General features: G+C 37.4%; 1 protein-coding gene across 1 annotated transcript in view; it reads right to left on the reverse strand.

Annotated features, from left to right (window-relative positions):
• DCUN1D5 (DCN1, defective in cullin neddylation 1, domain containing 5) overlaps nucleotides 1-11,622 on the reverse strand; it is a 30,707-nt gene extending 19,085 nt beyond the window's left edge. Inside the window, exons 1-4 of the mRNA XM_011984409.1 lie at nucleotides 11,194-11,622; nucleotides 8,653-8,744; nucleotides 2,543-2,613; nucleotides 2,035-2,126 (exon numbers count right to left, since the gene is read on the reverse strand). Coding sequence (XP_011839799.1) covers nucleotides 2,035-2,126; nucleotides 2,543-2,613; nucleotides 8,653-8,744; nucleotides 11,194-11,279 — 341 coding nt within the window. The 5' untranslated portion in view covers nucleotides 11,280-11,622. The remainder of the gene's footprint in view (nucleotides 1-2,034; nucleotides 2,127-2,542; nucleotides 2,614-8,652; nucleotides 8,745-11,193) is intronic.
• Nucleotides 11,623-20,715: the final 9,093 nt, after the last annotated feature.

Consider the following 20,715-nt stretch of genomic DNA (forward strand, 5'->3'; position numbering starts at 1 on the left):
AAAACCATGCTTGGCTGGGCACAGTGGCTCACACCTGTAATTCCAGGACTTTGGGAGGCCGAGGCAGGTAGATCACGAGGTCAGGAGATTGAGAACATCCTGGCTAACACAATGAAACCGTGTCTCTACTTAGAATACAAAAACTGAGCCACGCGTGGTGGCACATGCCTGTAGTCCCAACTACTCGGGAGGACGAGGCAGGAGAATCGCTTGAACCCAGGAAGCGGAGGCTGCAGTGAGCCAAGATCGCGCCACTGTACTCCAGCCTGGCGACAGAGCGAGACTCCATCTCAAAAAAAAACTTGCTCATGGGCTACTCAGTTTCTATTCTTGTACCCAAAACCATATGATGTTAATTATTCAGGAGCATATATTAGAAATGCTTTGTGCTTACACATTTTTGTTATAAAAAGACTTTTTATGTTGCATCAACTTATGCAAAAACGTAAGTAAGAAAATTTTAGGTTTAAAAATATACAGCCACCTGTTAGCTGAGATACTTCAAAAAGCAATATCCAAAGAGGAGGAGGAGGAGTAGTCCAAAATGCACTTATAATGACAAAAAAGGTCTTACAACAAGCCATATTACAACATACATTTTAATAAAACACATTGAGTTGTACAAAGCCTATATTCTTTTCATATTCCTTTGTATATTTTATTTAATCTTTCCCTAAAAAGCTAATTAAATGGTGAGAAATAATCCAAAGAATTTCAGAATCAATGTATTTAACTGGGCATATTATGACACCTAAATGTATGGCAGAATTCAGTCTTGGTAGCAAATGCTATAATTTAAAAATAATGGTCCTCTATTTTATAAGGAATGTTGATTTATATAGAAAGTAACAATATAATAGGAATACAGGATTATAGATAGGTAATCAGAAAATTTGAAATTCTAGGTTCTAACTAAGCACTACTACTAAGGAACTGAGCCTAATATTTTCTTAACCTCTCTGGGTCTCAGACTATTAAAAAAATGGAAGTAGGAGGGTTGATTTTATATTCCATTCAAGAAATTATGATTTGGTTCACATAAGCAAAGGCTTTTACCCAATAATAAATATATAAAGTATCTACGTGTCAACATGTTAATGTCAGTTAAAAAAGAGCATTATAAACCATTAGGCACTGAAAATTCAAATTTAAAAATTTTAGTGCCTCATAAACAAATACTTTAAAAAAAAATTTAAGGCCAGGCAAAAAATAATTACATGTGTTAATGAAAGCATAATCACAATAGGAAACCACACAGCTAATTAAGCCCCAGTTTTTGCCTCAAAAATGTTATAAATTAATGCTTCTTCTATTTTAGAATGTTGATAACTAATACTCTGCAGAAACACTACAAACATGATACTACACAATTAACACAAAATTACTAACTGATTCTGAAATTAAGCACACTTCATTTAGAAAAGCAAAACCAAATTATTTTTACAAGGTGCAATTCTGCAACTTATGAAAATGCTGAAAGGCAGGATCCTAAACCGAAAGTGTAGGACTATAAAATGGGTAAAGAGTGCATGGGAGCAGTTACGACATTTCTACTTTTGTCCTTTATGAAATTCACTTGGCAATAAAGAAGGCATAAAACTGTTATGTAACTCTATCTTCAAATTTTTAAAGTCAAATATAAAAACGAAGAAGGGAGAGGAGGCCCTAGAGCTTAGAGCTGCCCAACAAACATACTTAGATAGTAGAATTCTGTATTCAGAGAGGGAAAACCTTATACTTAAACAACCTGTAAATAAGTAGGTCTTTGATCACGAACTTTTAAGTGACTCACGAAGAGAATCAAGCAATTTTAATAGGACTGTACTAAGGTTCTTTCTTAGAGAATATAAAACATGGGGTACCTATTCATTTGTCAAGACCACAATTTAATTTTTTCAATCCCCAAACTAATTGTTATAGATCAAACAGATTTGATTTAAGGTGAAACCTTACTCCTGAAAATTATGAAGCACAAAATATCAATTAAGATCTTCAAATAGGCCATCAAATTTGTTTTTTAAAAAAATTTCTTACTGTAATGAAGTCATTCCCTTTAACCATTCTTCCTTGGTAAAAAATCCCATGCTTTCAGCCTCCAATTTCCACGCTAAAACTAACATAATAATCTGGAAAGAACAGAACATAAAGGATAGGGGAAAAGTCAGCATAGAGATAATCATGTCTATATTCATCATGGAGAGCATTTTTACACAACTACTTCCATCCTTCAACTATTAAAGAGTATAACCTCTGGAATTATTAACTATATATAAAGAAATTGAGATGTGCCAATTTCTTAAAAGTAAAAAGTTCTAACAGTTTCTGAAGGTAGAATCTCTTATTCTATTACATGTAACATTTGTATCAAGAAAGAACACATTTGCCCAACTTAAACTGATTAAATGTGCCCTAAATGCAAATTTACAATATTAAACATGAAGAAATAAAATCTTCATACAAGATTAAAGTGTCTCAATTTTTATAAATTTATGAATATGCTATATCCCACTTATATTCCATTCTACTTAGAAATAAAACATACATTTTCAGGTTCAACACCAATGTCTTCACAAAATTTTTCCATTCCTTCTGGCCCTACAACTTCATCAGGACCTTCAAAAACAAAAATAATTTACATTATTTTGTTATAATATCAACATAAAACATAAAACATCATGCTAAAAGTACCCATGAACACACAATATTTTGCAAATAATTAAATCTGAATTTTGGCATAGCTTTGATAAGTATAAATATTTGCTACAGGATTTAAAATTTAAAATTTGTAAAGTATTCTTTGAACACATTATAATATGAAATTAAGAAAATTTTTTTTTTTTTTTTTTTTTTTTGAGACGGAGTCTCGCTATGTCACCCAGGCTGGAGTGCAGTGGCCGGATCTCAGCTCACTGCAAGCTCCGCCTCCCGGGTTTACGCCATTCTCCTGCCTCAGCCTCCCGAGTAGCTGGGACTACAGGCGCCCGCCACCTCGCCCGGCTAGTTTTTCAAAAAGCAGCAAAGAAATACTCCATTAGTATCAATCATGAGTCAGTACAAAAACTCAAACCAATCCATTTAAAAAAAAAATTTACTGAGAGCTTACTCTGAATAAAATTTTTGACAATGTATGAATATGAAAAAACATAAGGCAGCTGGAGCTTCTTAATCTACTGGAATATCAGAACCAACATAAAGTTCAATACAGTAATCAGAAGGGTTTAATTTTTACTTATAAAACAGGCCATTTATTACCCTTTTGAAATATACTCAAATATAATTTAATTATTGAAAAAGACAAACGTATTTTGGAAATAATGACTTATGGAAATTACTACACTCCATTTCCAGAAAGAGCTATTTTCCTTATCATCTTGGTTCTAAAATAGACAGCAAGCATTAATATCACTTGAATGTAGAAACAAAAGTTTAATCTTTCAATTAGCTAATGTCTATCATTTGTCCAAAAATTAATTACTGGTATTTAACTTGTTCCTTATTTTACACCCTTAGCAACACTAATAAATCAATACATCAATTATCATTTTTTCAAAATGTTATCAGATTCCCAAAATACAGTAATTACATCATCACTAGTCTCTTTTATGACTGGATAAGACTAAAACAAATTTTGTAATATGAGAAATGTGTTTACTGCTATGGGATTTTGAAAATATAATCTTGAGGTATTATTCTTAATAGTCAAGAGAAGCCTCTATTTTCCTTTTTAAAGGATGAAAATCTTCCAGCTTTATAAACCATGGACTAGACCAAGGCTGCTCAGGTAGATTTGATAGCACCATCTTTAGGTTACTAACACAACATAAAGTCAATACATTCTTGCTGCCTGGGATCCAAGCTGCTAAGATGACATTAATACATGGTCTGAAGCCAAAACCCTTTTTAATTTTTTTGTGTAACATGGTAAATGTTATTAGGTTTAAGTAAGTACTAACAATGCACTCATGTGTTAAAAGGTGAAGGGGGTGATTAATTATAGGGTGCTTTTTCTTCCTTTATATATTTGGAGAACTGTTTAAATTAGAATGTGTTAATTTTATAATTTAAAAAGCATACATATACAATAAAGGTGTTAAAAATGCATAACTGAGCATGTATTCTTATATATGATTGAAAGAAAACAAAAATCAGATTTAAAAATTTAAGAGGTCCAGGTGCGGTGGCTCATGCCTGTAATCTTAGCACTTTGGGAGGCCGAGGTGGGAGTATCACTTGAGCCCAGGAGTTCCAGACAAACCTGGACAACATAGGGAGACCCTATCTCCAGGGAAAAGAAAAAAATAGCCGTGTGTGGTGGTCCCAGCTACCCAGGAGACTGAGGTGGGAGGATTGCTTGAGCCCAGGAGTTTGAGGCTGCAGTGAGCCATGATCACACTACTGTACTCCAGCCTGAGAGAGAGCAAGGCCCTGTCTCAAAAAAAAAAAAAAAAAAATTAAGGGAAAAGACAAATGGTTGTTTTAAAAGCCATGATGAGAATATATTGTAAATTTTTCTAAAGCATCAAGAAAACATACTTGCTCTCAAAGTTGCCATTAGAGATTTGAAGAGAAAGCTGAAGAGGATGTCAAGAAATACCAGTATAAGCCAGGAGCGGTGGCTCACGCCTGTAATCTCATCACTTTGGGAGGCCGAGGCAGATGGATTATGAGGTCAGGATTTCAAGACCAGCCTGGCCAAGATGGTGAAACCCCGTCTCTACTAAAACTACAAAAATTAGCCAGATGTGGTGGCAGGCGTCTGTAATCTAAGCTACTCAGGAGGCTGAGGCAGGAGAATCGCTTAACCCAGGTGGCAGAGATTGCAGTGAGCCGAGATTGCGCCACTGCACTCCAGCGTAGGTGACACAGCGAGACTCCGTCTCAAAAAAAAAAAAAGAAGAAATATCAGTATAGCCCCCCCTAGAAACTGGAGGATTACTTGGTGATTACTAATTAAAATTTGGTTAGAACCAAGTCAAATGAGATTACATAGAGATATAATAACTTATAACTTAGATAAGGTCTGTAAATGTTAACTGACTTTGCCAACGTGATGTAAATAGTAACAGATCTAAGTCGAAAGCAAAGTCTATAACTAATGTGCTTTCCCTAGACTGCAAAACGTTAATCCTTCCAATAACATTGCTTCCAATCTTTCTAATAAAACTACTGCATGGGTAAAACCTCTGGAGCTAAATTTAATTAACTCTTTTGGACAATTAGGTTTCCACTCAATTGAAGAAGCTATAGAAATGATTTTGTTCATACTAGGAGTTCATTTTACTCTACCAGCTAGGTACTATATTAGGACTATGCAATTCCAAACTTATTTTTTGACTCTATGAGATCTTAAAACTGCCCTTTCATTTTCCATGTTTTTAATTACCATAGGTCAGTACATTACTGAATCATTAATTTAACTATCACTCGAGAACGAGGTCTTGTGAAAGAACAAAACGGCCTTATCACACATGATATAATACCATAGTAAAAAGTTTAGTGATATTTTCAAAACTAAAAGAAAAACACCATCAATTTCCTGATTTCTTTATAACTATAAAGAAATGTTCCCAGCTATATCTGCAAGGCCTAATACCATGCCAGCCATAACAGATGCTTAGGGGGGGAAAAAAAAAAAAGCTCAGTGACACAGCACCTTCAACATGAGCTACATAAGAGTAGTTAATTTTGGAACATTGTAAAAAACACAACCAGTAAATCTGATGGTGTAATGCTATTACTGTTTTAATAATAATAACAACTAACATTTGAGTTCTGACTACCAGGTATTGTGCTAAGGGCTTTACATGTATTATTCTCAGTAGGCAAAGTTATTGCCTTCATTTTAATAAGAACACACCCATGTCAAGACAGAACAGTTACTATTTGGCAAAAACACACGGTTCCTCCCTAAACAGGTCTCTGCACAAAGTGGTCTCCACAGAGAGGCCTTCCCTAATCACTCTATCTGAAAGACCATCTAACCCTTCTTTATTCTCTATTCCTGAACCTCACCATATTTATTATCCTTATAACTCCCCACAATCTGTACTTATCTTGCCTACATACCTGTTTACTGTCTTCATCACTAGAAGGCAAGTCCCCCAAAGGCAGGGATCTTGTCTGATTTGCTCAGCACTATATATCCAGCACTCAGCACAGTGCCTGATTCAAAACAAGTGCTCAGTATTTATTGAATGGATGACAGAAGTTAACCAAGAGTACCAAAATTTTCTTTGCAAAAGTGAAAATTAGCTTAAAAAATAAACACAAAACGATGTCTATTATAACAAAATGTTTGTAACTATATATATTTATAAACATTATAAAATTTAAATACAAAATACATAAAAGCATAGTAGTTAAAAGCATGGAATTGGGGCCAGGTGCGGTGGCTCAAGCCTGTAATCCCAGTACTTTGGGAGGCCGAGACGGGCAGATCACGAGGTCAGGAGATCGAGACCATCCTGGCTAACACGGTGAAACCCTGTCTCTACTAAAAAATACAAAAAACTAGCTGGACGAGGTGGCGGACGCCTGTAGTCCCAGCTACTCGGGAGGCTGAGGCAGGAGAATGGCGTAAACCCGGAAGGCGGACCTTGCAGTGAGCAGAGATCCGGCCACTGCACTCCAGCCTGAGCGACACAGCAAGACTCCATCTCAAAAAAAAAAAAGCATGGACTTTAGAATCAGAAGGACCGGGGTTTGAATCCTGGCTCTTGTCACTGTATGATCTTGGGCAAATTAATTAATCTAAGTCTCAGTTTTCTCATCTATAAAATGAGGGTATGGCCAAGCACAGCAGCTCATGCCTGTAATCCCACCACTTTGGGAAGCTGAGGTAGGTAGATCACTTGCGCCCAGGAGTTCGAGACCAGCCTGGGCCACATGGTGAAACCCCATTTCTACAAAAAATCAAAAAAATTAGCCGGGCGTGGTGGCACATGCCTATAATCCCACCTACTAGGAAGGCTGAGGTGGGAGGATGGCCTGAGCCCAGGAGCTCAAGGCTGCAGTCATGATGGCAGCACTGCACTCCAGTGTGGGCGACAGAGTGAGACCCTGTCTCAAAAAATAAAGTCGTAGTGGGGAGGTGGTGATAATACTACCTACTTAACAGAACAGTCACAAGAAAAAAATAATATACCTAGGACAATTCCTGAATAATGCAATTATTATGTTGGCTATTAAAAATGCTAATACAGTAAACAAATGTTTAATTAGAATCTTATGTTACCTAGAAAGTTCCTAGTTGAGGAAAATATTTTCTATTTCTATTGTATCTAGTAACCTTTATAAATGAAATAAGATGAATGACCTTTTGATTCTATATCATGCATACCAGTAAAACTGGCATTTGGGATAATGGGTCAACATTTTAAATGGAGGTCAGTAAGAAATGAATTCCCTTCATTTAAATTGGGTTAGTGGTTGTCTTGGGATGCCAGTAATAGCATTTACTTCTGGTCTAGAAAGAATCTGTTCTGTCACTAAACAATTTTAAAATTGTACTTTGGGATCACTCAGCTGATCCCAACAGTGAAGTTACTGCCCCCCTTTCAAAATAGTCTCACATTTCATACAATTAGCCTAAACTTATACCTCAAGTTCAAAGTATACCACTTTAGACCTTAATGTGGATGAGCACTAAATATAAGGCAATAGCTACATATACACTTTTATTTTAAACAAACATTTTGAGAATGATGGTGACTAAAAGGAGAAAAAAAAAGTGAAACAGGTTAAAAAAAAAAAAAACAAAACAGGGAAAAGAAAAAGAAAAGCTTTAAAATCAGTAACTCCAAAAAAACCAAAACTATTCTAAGGGGAAAAAATTTCATATATGCTTATGAGATAGTATAAGTGTTCTTGTGCATATATTTGCTTAACTCTTCAGCCTCATCTCTGGCTGGCTTTGACTTTTGCCTCTAAAACACAACCCCACCTGGGCCTAGGGCTCTTCATCCACCAGTTACAGGATTTAACTGAGGTTAAGTTAGCTCCTCTAGAAAACTCCCATGACACTTTAAAAGCTGGGTTATATATTCCTCCTATGAACTCTAACAGTGTATCTTCTGAATACAGTATTTATCACACTGTATTAATATCAGTCTATTTATTTTCTTACTATTGCATCTCTAGTAGAAGTGGATGGCTAAATGACAATTATTAAAAGGTAAATGTGTTATACAATCATAACTGAGGGGTATAAATCTTTTCCTATGTCTCCCCAAAAGTTTCGGAAAATGTTAGTTCAGAAAAATTTCAAAAAAAGAATATTGAATAGAAATGTTCTATTATGTACTTTGTGTTTTCCACAATATCAAGTACAAAAATGTTTTATTATATACCTTTTATTTTCCAGAATACTACTTTAGCCAATGGATGTAAATAAGTGAATCTTTGTTTACACATTTTATTAATAGTAAATGAGTTTCTTCCCTCCCAGTAAATATATACTGAATATATATTTAAAGAAATATCAGCCTAAATTGGCAACAAATTTTTAGCCTACCCACAATTGTCAGTCCCGACCCTCATCCCAGTTCACAGCACTAACATATAGCAGGCCTGTAACAGATAATTTGTTAAATTAATGAGCCAAATAAACTTTTGAAGCATATGACTGGTATCTTCTTACATTAATTTCATTACCTGCATATTCATAAAACCAAGCCAGGCACTTCTTGCTTGAAAAATGTTCCTCTCCACTTATTAGTCTAGCAGGGGGTTGGGATCTGCAATAGCTTAGAAAACATACAGATGCCTAAGATTTTTATCACATCTCAACTCTTAGAGAAAAACTAAGTTCAAAATTAACTACTTCAATTCACATTAAACAAAGATTTTTTTTTTCTTCGGTTGGCATTACTGGAAAAAAATTGAAGTTGTTAAGTAACTGCAACTTGAAACAGTAGTCTATACATAAGAATTATCGGCTAACAAAACCCAAACACCTCTTCACTCAGTATCAAAATCCAAAAATATCAGTAAGTTATTTCCTCACATTTTAAAAGACTACAAAGAAGTTCAACCTAGTAGTTGGAAAAGTATAAATATTTATTGTGATTCTATTGATTTGTATACAAATTCTATTTGTGTGTAATAGATAAATATTGAAAACACAAAGTATATTTTGATACTTAATGAATCAATATTTCAAAATAAAATGTTATATTAAGAGTTGTTTTATCACCTAAGCTTAGATTTTTAAAGATAAATGATGACTTAGGACCTAAGGGTATATTAAATTTCACGGATTTAAAAAAACACAACAAAAAAACCCTAAAAGTTAATAATAGTCCAAATAATTGGGACAGGGTATTTAATCCTAGCTTCTGTTCATTCTGTTTCATTTTTTTCATAAAATTTCTCTTTTTCATAAAATAACTAAAATTTGGTAAGTTCAAAATGGCCTCTAGAATTTAATGACTTTCAGAGAAACTTTTTTCAAGGAACTCAAATAATTATCCTACAATGACATAGAAATGCTAGAACCTCTGTAATTGAGTAATGTAAAGTAAGAGTATTATATTTAAAAATTTAAATTGATAGAGCAAAGTATCACCTGAGTTCTAATAATACTGCCTGCTCAGCAATTTTGATGTACTTAAATAATTTTAATACATTATATACTTATGGCCATGAGATAGAGTAATACAAAAATGAATTAATAATTTGCCTATATATTATAAAAATACGAGCTACTAAAGAAACCCATGTCAAATTCTAATGTTGGCTAACAAGAGGTATAAAAAAAGTGTATCATCTTTCACATTAATAGCCCAAGAAATACTTCTTAGACTCCTTTACCAAAACACAGTAATGAGGGAAAAAAGTCGACCAATTACAAAAAAGATGACTAGATAAGTCATCTACCTCACAGTTTAAGCAGATCTCTGTTTAAGGAGAGCTCTAGCATTACTTCCTTCTTATAATCCTGGCTACTGTCTTCTTTTAATAATAGCACCTTAAGTTGTCATATCAAGTGCCAAACATTGATGAAAAGGCAGCTAATATGGGTATTTTTTTAAAAAGCATTTCTCAGTCGGGCGAGGTGGCTCACGCCTGTAATCCCAGCACTTTGGGAGGCCGAGGCGGGCGGATCGCGAGGTCAGGAGTTCAAGACCAGCCTGGCCAACATAGTGAAACCCCATCTCTACTAAAAATACAAAAAATTAGCAGGGTGTGGTGGTGGACACCTGTAATCCCAGCTACTTAGGAGGCTGACGCAGGAGAATCGCTTGAACCCGGGAGGCGGAGGTTGCAGTGAGCGGAGATCGCGCCACTGCACTCCAGCCTGGGCGACAGTGGAAGATTCCGTCACAAAGAAAAAAAAACAAAAAACAAAAACCACTTCTCACACCAAAATTGCTGTTATTTTTTTGTAGCATATAATTTTGCTGTGATGCCTCCAGGATATGCTACAAAGGGATCAAAGAACTACTACTATATAGTTCTGCCTTGTCTTCTTTCTTACCAATAGGACAGAGTACAAGAGTTCACAAATTATTTAATTTATGCTGAGAGCGAACAGCGTCCTGAATGCTAGAAGACAAAAAGCATGCAGGGCCTTTCCAACTCTGCACACAGGCACTTGGCATAGGTGAGGCACTATACTTCCAGAAAATGGGGCTCCTGCAATTTAAAAGGCCTCCTGCTGGGACCTTCCGGGTTAGGCCACTCCAAATACTAAATATGGAGGCCAATTACAGCATACAAGTTTTCCTTTCTACCATTCCCAAGACAGTTGACAAGATTCCTTATGTGCTGCTTTCTTCACACTCTACAAAGAAATTCTAGAAGTGACCCTTCCGCGGAACTGCACTCACTTCTAAGTCTAGAAAAAAAAGGCAGAGGAGCGATACGGGAGTAGGAGATTGAGGGTCGGTTGTGGGGTGGGGGTGGGGGGCAGCGCAATTTACATATGCATCTGTTCCCCACCCTGCAGGGCACGTAGACTCTTAACGTGGGCGGCTCTTCTAGTCTCTCCATAAACGCCAGCGTGCACACACTCGAACACGAGGTCGGGTCGGGCGCGGAGACTCGCGGTGTTCGGCACCTACCGCCTAGCTCGATCAAAGGGGCCTCACCTGTCTCCAGCCCCAGCCCGGCAGGCCGGGCCCGACTCCTTTTCCTCCAGTTGTCCAGCAAAGGAGGGAGGAGGGAAGCTTGAAGGGTGGGGGGAGATGGTACCTGGAGATTTTACACTTTTTGAGGCCTCCGTCTTCCGCTACTGCGGCTGCCACCCCAGGGGATTTTCTCTTCTTCTTCACCGGCATCTTCCGCCCTCCCCGGCAGGGTGGGCAGGGGAGCCGGGGAAGGGGGTCCCTGTCCGCTGGAAGCCCCTCAGCGCTGGCACCCAGTTCCCAGAGACAGCAGCAAGCGGAGGAGCAGAGTCGCCAGCCCGCACCGGCGCGGCCCAGCCCGGCCGACGCCCGCTCCCAGGTATCCTCGTCGTCTTTCTCTGACCGAGACAGGGCTGGCTCCTCGCCGGTGAACACTGCGGTTCGTTCTCACCGGGAGGAGATAACGCGGACAGCGCGGCAGCTCCACCAGTCACAGAAAGCAGAAGGCTCAGCCTAACCCGGAGGCGAATCGCTGAGACCCGGAAGTGACGCGATCGCGGAGCCGGTCCCGGGAAGGGGCGTGATTCCGGTTGCCTCTGCCACTCGTAGGTAGGCCAGGCAAGGGGAAGCTGTCTGACCCTCGCAACTGCGGCTGCCCGCGGATTCTGTATTCTGTCCAGAGTATCCTGACGTTTCTGATGGAGTTTCTGCCGCGCTCTGATGCTGGCAGTCACCGCCAAAAAATGAAACTACTAATACTTTGCAGTTGACGTTAAAAATAACCTGGTAAAGTAGACCAAGTTCCACTTGTGAGCTCTTCCACACGATAACCTCACCTGAAGTGTTCCCACCCCTTAAATGCATTGTCACCCTGTGTCTTGCGTGTTTTCTTTATGGGCCTGTGATCAGCCTCCCACTCCCCCTTCTCCCTTTTCCCTACCTTTGCATATCACTTTGTCCTGTATTGAAACTTAGCTCTACCATTATTTCCGCAGAGCTCACCTCTCCGATAACAGATAGTAGATGACTGCTACTTAGTAGGAAGAAATTTGGGGGACAGTTCTAAGGAGCCTCCCCCTAGACCTTACTAACCAAAACACACTGTAATCTATTCACTTGCACTTAGGTGGAATTACTGTTTTAAAATAATGGTTATTGTATGTAAAGACATAGTATAAATTCGTTAGTAATTCTGTTGGTAAAATAAATTTATCTCTGCAAACCAACTGTGATGGGAGAAGACTAAAAGTCTGAGTAACAGTTGAAGTGGTTCCTGTGAAACTACCTTCACAATGGCACCCTAATCTGGCCAATCCGAATATCATATTTCCTTAGTGTTATTAATTAGTTCAGGATGGACGCATACTCAGGCTAGGCCAATGAGTGCCAGTGACACAAAATTAAACCACCAGGAAGCAATTTTATTTCCTATGGATTTGAACCAGAGAAGGTACAGAGAATGAAGCCAAAACTCAGAAGAGAGCAGTAGCAAGCAGAAAAATAGAAAAACCAGAATATGATTATATGATATGAGCCCAAAATCCATGATATGCCCTGGAATTTTCAGTTATGTGAACCAACAAATTTCACTATTTTGCATATTTAGTTCAATTCTCTGTTACTTAAAACCGAAAGAATGTCAAAGTATATGATCCTTCAACCCATTTAAAAACGCATGAGGCCAAAAAAAAATCAAAACAGAATCAGATAAAGTCTCTAAATAGAACTACCATCTGCAAAAAGCACAGGACAGAGGAACATGTTAAATACCCAATGCAATCAGCAATATCTAGATGTCAGAAAAGTCTACAGGACAAATGACCCAAATTCTGCAACAAATTATTAGGATGAGAGGAGAGAGAAGGAAATTAAAAGAGACTTAAAGGATATGTCAGTCATTTTCAGCGTGCAGTTCTTATTTGAATTTGAGTCACACACACAGTTTAAACAATATTATAACATCTATGTGGCAATTGGAGATGTTACTGCTAGCTGGATATTTGATGAAATTCTAGAACATGTCCAACTTATTTATAGCAATGGCATATCAGTGACACTTGGGGACAGGGATGGAGTGAGTCGGGGAAGACTGACTGCAAAGAAACACAAGGGAACTTTTTGGGTGATGAACATATTCTATGTCTTGATTGAAGTAATAGTATATATACTTGTCAAAATTCATTGAATTGTACACTTAAAATGGATATTTTTATGAATATTCTTCCTAAACAAAATTTATATAAAATGTGCAAAACAAACCACAAAATAAATGATAATGACAAAACTATTAGAGATAGCCAAGCTTATTTCTTCAAGAAGTGAGCTGCAAAAGCTAAACAGCCCATTTTCCCAAGGAGGACCAAAGAAATGGAACAAAACCTAAAGGATGGAAAGAAAGATCTCAGAGGATGATATTAAAGGTGTGTCCTTCCAGAGAGTAGAATCAGGGCCTGATCAAAGTGTAGGGAATTTCATAATGCCTGTCTTGCAGGCTACCAGCATTGCTATAGACCAAAGACCACTGCACATCTCATCTTCTGTTCTTTTTTAAATAGGAATTTTTTCATTGTGATAATTGTGTCCCTTCTTCACCATTATTTATTGGGCGAGAGTGGGGAATAGATTATTGCCTCTTAGTTCATAGGCCATTGGACCATAAGGAATCACTTTCGAACAAAGGGGGACCCCACTATACCTGGAAATCCTGGACATTGAGCTGAATGCAGTAACTGAATAGGAGCCTACTGACACCCATAGAATACTCTGGAAAAAAAAGACAAAAGGCTGGATCTATGTGTGGTATTCATTTAGTCTATCTACTCAAAAAACATTTAATCATCACTTCACCCAGGAGCTTTACTGGGCCTAAGAATATAAAAGGCAGACATGACTCCTGCAATCATGGAGCTGCCAGTCTGGAGGGAGAAATAGTCATGCACCACATAACGACGTTTTGGTCAAGATGTGCATATGCGATGATAGTCCCTTAAGATTATAATACTGTATTTTTACTGTGCCTTTTCTATGTTTAGGTACGTTGAGATACACAAATACAATTGTGTTAAAATTGCCTACAGTATTCAGTACAGTACCATGCTGTACAGGTTTGTAGCCTAGGATCTATAGGCTATCCCATATAGCCTAGGCATGTAGTAAGTGATATCATCCAGATTTGTATAAGTACACTCTATGATGTTCACACAATGATGAAACTGCCTAACGACACATTTCTCACAATGTATTCCTGTCAATAAGCAATATATGACTCTGTGTATGCTATCTGCATTTCAGAGAATTGTATGAATAGGAATTAGGGTTCATAATCTATGCTTGTCAATGATATCAAAGGGATGGCAATTTCTGGGTCATGTAGACCATTCACATCCATCTACCTCTTCATTCTCTTGTCTGGTCAGTACCTACTGCTACTGGCAAACCTCCATTCCCAAAAGTTGGCTCTTCATCACCCTAATTACTCTCATAACGGGGCATATTGATAGCCTTGCTACCTATGAGAAGTATAGAAATGCCTAGTTATGTGGCTTTAATATTTTCTGCTGCTCACCGATGCACACATAGTGCATGATTTTGCATCAAAAAAGATACCTATAATACAGAAACAAACTATGACGAGTACTGTGGCTCTCTGTCGTGCAGTAGAATTTTTAAAATGAAGGTAATGACAAGGAAGGGAGGGATGAAGTAGTTACCTGAAGCGGAAGCCTGTGTGTTCTGGTTCCAGATCCAAAGAAGACACTCAAGTGACTTTAGGAAAGGGATATAATTTCCTTTATCTTTCATCTTATCCTATTCTTATACAGAAGGATGTAGGAAAAAAACAACAAAGATAATACTTATGCTGAATAGGGAAGTAATTAAGCAAGAATACTGAGACCCAGTTCTATTATCTATTTGGCATCTTGGTCATATATACATCCCTTAGCTTTTGGGAGTTATAAAACAAAGCCATGAAAAACATCTCTTAAAATAGTTATATCTCTGTCAAGGTATCCAAAAATAGTACTCTAAGATGTGTTAATTTATATATTCCGTACATAGTTTAGTTTTTCTTAACACCTCTTTAAAATAGGACTTTCCCACTTGCAAGAATAACAAGCAACACAGACATTAAGTGATTTATGGGATGCCACATGTTATTGTGGTCCCGGATCTGTGCAGATGCTCTCCCTTCCATGTATTAATGTTGATTTTTAAAACAACTTTGTAGTTAAAAATTTTGTGAAATGTTTCATGCACATAAATCTACAGAAAGATAACACTAAGAGACTAGTAGAAATGAGATGTCAAGACAGGATTTTTTGTTTCGGCGTTTCAGTATAGCCTACAAGAACTTGTGTTTTAGAGAGGCCCAGAGGTGCAGAACTATGTAACTCATGACACTTACCCCCTACACCCTAAAGCTTGGCTGTGACTGTGGTTCATTCTGGGATCTAGACTGAGGGAATAGTCACTACCTAGAACACTGCTTGTCATCATGACAGAGGGAAAGAACAACATGGTAAACCTCATGCTGCCTGTCGAGGATTCTGCCCTGAAGTGACACATTAATCCTGTTCAAGTCATGTGGCTACACCTGAGGTCATGAGGGCAGGAATGTACAATCCTCCTGCAGAGAAACATTAAGTAAAGGTAAATACAGCCTACTACAGTAAGAGATTGGACTGAAATTTTTTTCAAAGCGTAGGGAAAAATGAGTTCACAGTGCAGTTTTAAAGAGGCAGTAGGAAAATGCGTAAGATTGGTTTCTGCTTATACCTCAACGTGGCAGATTATATTCTTCAAAGGTGGTCACAGCAATATGTCTCATCCCACATATTCTAGAAACTTACCATTTCCTATCAAAAAGTGAAGTCTAGTTGAAAAAAATAAACATTGGTTCATTCATTGTGGGAAATGTACCATACCAATGTAAGACATTAGTAATAGGGGAAACTGGGTGTGGGATATATGAGCAGTTTCTGTAGTATCATTGCAATTTTTCCACAAAATTAAAACTCTTCTAAAATAAATTATTAAGAAGTCATAGTGAATAGGGAAAAATAAAGAAAATTTGGAAAATAGTGAAGTACAGGAAGAAAGAGTAATGATTCAAAAGAGCTGCCTAGGTTGGATGCTTTTGGAAAGGTAAGAATCTAAAAACTTCTGGATGTGGGATCATAGGTAGAAAGCAATGTCTTATATATAAGCTGGCCAAGGACAGAGCAATTTCAGCTTGAAACCTAACCAGGAAGACTAAGAACAAGTGCTCAGGTGGGAAACTGTATTAAACAGTACACCTGATTTACCTTCCCATATGTAAATATGTACCCCAAATGAAGAAAAGTAGTTCAGGCCAGGTGCTGTGACTCATGCCTGTAATCCTAGTACTTTGGGAGGCCAAGGTGAGTGGATCACTTGAGGCCAGGAGTTCAAGACCAGTCTGGCCAACATGGGCAAAACCCTGTCCCTAATAAAAATACAAAAATTAGCCGGGCATGGTGGCACATGCCTGTAATCTCAGCTATGTGGAGGCTGAGGCAGGAGAATCTCTTGAACCTGGGAGGTGGAGGTTGCAGTGAGCTAAGATCATGGCACTGCACTCCAGTCTGGGTGACAAAGCAAGATTCTGTCTTTAAAAAAGTAGTTCATAGAACCAAACTTACTGGCAGAGGTTGTATTGTTTTGATGACTTGCTGCAGAGAACTCCCTTTTTGTTTGATGAGATGGTAGAGAAGACTAAAGTTGAATGGAGACAGCTTGCATTGGGTATGTTCTTAAGTGTAGTTTCCTAATTGTGGTATTTGCTGAACAGACGTTTATCGCACCATACACTTCCAAGACTTAACATTGCAAAGTGGCATAGTGTAAAGGGTTTGTTAAAATGAGAACCACCATTAGACTGATGAATTTCCTTTTTAACTTTGCAACCTTGATAAACATTTAACTATGTTGTGACTCAGTTTTGTTCTTTGTAAGATAAAATAATAATACTTGCCTTATCTAGACATCACAGCATTGTGTTGTTGAAAAACATGAGAAAATAAATGTTAAATATTTTGATAACAATGTTATCAAAATTGCTAAAGGGTACAAAACCATATATCAGTTGAGGTCTTTAGAGTACATTAAACAAAAATCAAATTCTACATTTAGCAAGAGGATTTATTTTTAAGTATTTTACAGAATCAAAGGAAGGAGTTGCAATGAAGGAGATATGTAAAAGGAGTGAGGTGTCTTGGTTTTTATCCCCACCCAAATTCTGATAATGGAGCTTTCTCGTCTATATCACTCCACTTTTTGAAGACTTCATCTTTAGTTGCAGAGATATTAACCATAACCATGTTTTCAGCCATTGAAAATAGGGTCATCTACACTGGGCAGTTTGAATGGGATTCAGCAAATTCTTGGGCCATGGCTATGCATAACGTCTTTGGAAAATCCCTAGGTAACACATGAGCAGTTATAGAAGGCCACTGGTGAGGACCACTCAGCACAGAGAAGATCAGTTCACATGATTGCAGCAGAGGCAGTTATTCTTAGAAAGGCAGTTAATGGTCTGCAAAGAGTTGGACATTTATTTGGCACCCACCTTGCTCTCGTCTCTGGCAGTGACAGTGTTGGTGTCTCTTGATGCTGATGCTGCTTCTCAATATGTGTTCCTCAGAGGCCTATTCCCTCTTCTCTAGTTTCACAACAAAGACCTCTTCCAAGTTCAAGCCCTATCCAACTTTTGAACTCTATTTCTAGCTAAGATGACTTTCAATTGTTATGGCATAGCATCTATGATCTTCCTCTTTCAGGGCCTGAACTTGTAATTTGCAAGAGCCTTCTTGTTTATAAAGAAAACATAGCTTATGAAAATCAACAGTTTTTGGTTTAAATAGCATTTTTTAAATATTGTGGTATTTCAAGATTATGTTTTTAAAGTAAACCAACTGTATTTCTTTCCATTTCTGATTTACAGCTTATAATTTTCTTTTAGATAATGACACTGACTATAATGATCATGAGCAAGAATATAAAGAAAACAAAAATAGAACAAAATATAACAATTCTTTCAAGACATTATCTCTCTATAGGCTAAACAAGTAGAGATTCTTAGATAACTTCACTGAACTCTTTCACATTTCATATGCAGTTAAAGCTTCCACTGCACATCTTTCTGATGCAACCTACACTTAGGACCAGGTGCATAATTTGTGGGACCCAGAACATAATGAAAATGCAGAGCCTCTTGTTAAAAAATTATGTAGTGCTCTGTGAGAACACATCATCAAACCAACTGAAAGGCCTTTCTAAGCATGATGCCCTGTGACATCGCACAAGTTGCATGCGCTTAAAATCTGCCCTGCATACAGTTTAAAAACAAGTAAAGGCCCGATTGACCTATAGGTTCATTCAATGGAGCACCAGATTTGTAAAGCACACTGTGTCAGAGAATGATATGTGTTGATTAAGTCATTCTATCCTATTTCAGGGTACAATAAAGATTACATTTCCCTCACTGGAACCCTGGAGGTGGAGGTTGCAATGAGCTGAGATTGCACCATTGCACTCCAACCTGGGTGACAGAACAAGACTCTGACAAAAAAAATACATTTCCTATCCACCCTTGAAGTCAGGAATCGCCATATACATCTCCTGCATGTATATGCCAATATGTACATGAGACTTCACTCTTTACCTGTCAATCAACCAGATTTAAATAACCCAGGAGAGAATTCCATAGTCCTAGGGGATAGTGGAGCTATAAAATGGAAGCGGTCTAGATTCCTGAATCATCACATGGAAGACTGCCTGCCAAGTACCACATTGAATTGTCAAAAGAAGGAGAAATAAAATTCTTAGGTTAAGCCACTAAAATTTGGGGGTTGTTATAATAACGTTTGCCGTACCTTGATTGTCTGTCAGGACTAGGCTATGTTATAGTAACCAAAACTAAAATATCAATATGCTATCGTAACAAAGGTTTATTTCTTGTTCATGGTAGGTTATTGATAAGACCCTACCCATCCAAGCTACTCCGGGAGCTAAACTGATAAAAACACTGTCTTGATTTATACTTCCATGATTACCATGATGGTGAGAAAGAACTATGGTAAATCATATTGGCTTTTAGTATTTTTGTGTATATGTGATATATTACTTCTACATAGAATTCAAAGATCAAAGCAAGTCATAAGATCATACCTGTCTTTAAAAGGAGCAGAGAAGTGCCAAGAAAGAGGAAAGCCAGAAACATTTGTTAGATGACAGTAACAACTACCACATGGATATAGATGTTGGTGCTTAGAATGAAGATGCTGCATGCAGAAACTTAAAATACATTGTATAGAATTAGTGGTCATGCAACAGGCAGCAAAGAAACAGATTAGTAGGTGGATTATCTAGAGATTTTTAACATGCCTTGTTAAAATATTCAGTGATACTTCCCAATGAGAAGTAGAAGGGAGACCATTAACCTAGTAAGAATCTAACTCTATGGAAAATAGCTAGAGGCAGAGTGACAAAGTGTATTGGCTATAGCAAGTGATAATGTGTATTGGCCTTTCGCAAGATTTACAAGAAAAATATGAGCTCAGATGAGAACTGGTTAATCTTCTAGAAAGAATAGAAGGATACTAAGGAATCCTAGAGATCAGGGGTCTCTCAGGTTTAGAGGGGCTGACTGCTCCTAATTTCTAAGTAATAAGAGATAAGACTGAAAAAGACAAAGTTGTAAGTGGTAAAGGCACTAAAAGATCTCTCAGTTAAGAAAAGTGATAGAATCTTTGGGCAAAGCTCAGACTAAGGGTTTTAACTTTGCTATTTAAACCTTGTTTCATATAGCCTCAGGATAACCATCAAGTTGAGAGAGGAAGACATGGGTATGAGTAAGCAAAAAGATCATTCTTTGGAATCATATATAGGAAATAACTAGAATATGGAATTTAGAATATGGAACTAAGAGCAAATACATCAGAAAGCCTACTAAGTTTGGAAAAGAATTACATTGTTAAATAAACCATGTGCCTGGACCAAAAGACACTGATTTTTTGAGCCTTAAAACAACTATCAAGCTCCCAGAGTTTCCCCAGAAGGAAGCTCAAATAACTTATCTTTTTAGTTTGTAGGTTGCTGAACCATCAGGAGCTACGTTTCAACCCGATGGAAACAACTGCATCACATGGATACCTTAGAGATCCCTCTCTTTTCTCTAACAAAGGACTTCCCCAAATGTGTCCTCATGGACTTCACAGCCCCATTCCTGACAAGAACACTAGACACAAGATAGGAATAATTTCCAGTAGTTTCAGTGAATGTGTTCCTTAAAGGTGTAAAATCTCAAATTTCACATTTGATTAGATATCTTTAGGGATTAAAGGTGCCAAGCCAATGCTTGAAAAATGAGAATTGTAATTTGATCTCTTTTACTTTAAATTTATCCTGAGCTACCCTGCTGAGTAGGTTGACACTGCCAAATTTTTGATGTTCTATTCTCATAGCAACAAGCTGTGATGTCAGAGAGTTATTTTATCACAGAATCTATCCAAAAAGATGCCAGGCTGTGAAGCAGAAAGCTTTGATTTAATTGCATGTTATTTAACAATCATTTTATGTAAATAAAAATGGAGATAGAAAAAAAAGACTCAAAATAACAATTTATGTG

This window comes from Mandrillus leucophaeus, unplaced genomic scaffold (assembly GCF_000951045.1).
Source record: "Mandrillus leucophaeus isolate KB7577 unplaced genomic scaffold, Mleu.le_1.0 Scaffold267, whole genome shotgun sequence".
NCBI classification, from domain to species: domain Eukaryota; kingdom Metazoa; phylum Chordata; class Mammalia; order Primates; family Cercopithecidae; genus Mandrillus; species Mandrillus leucophaeus.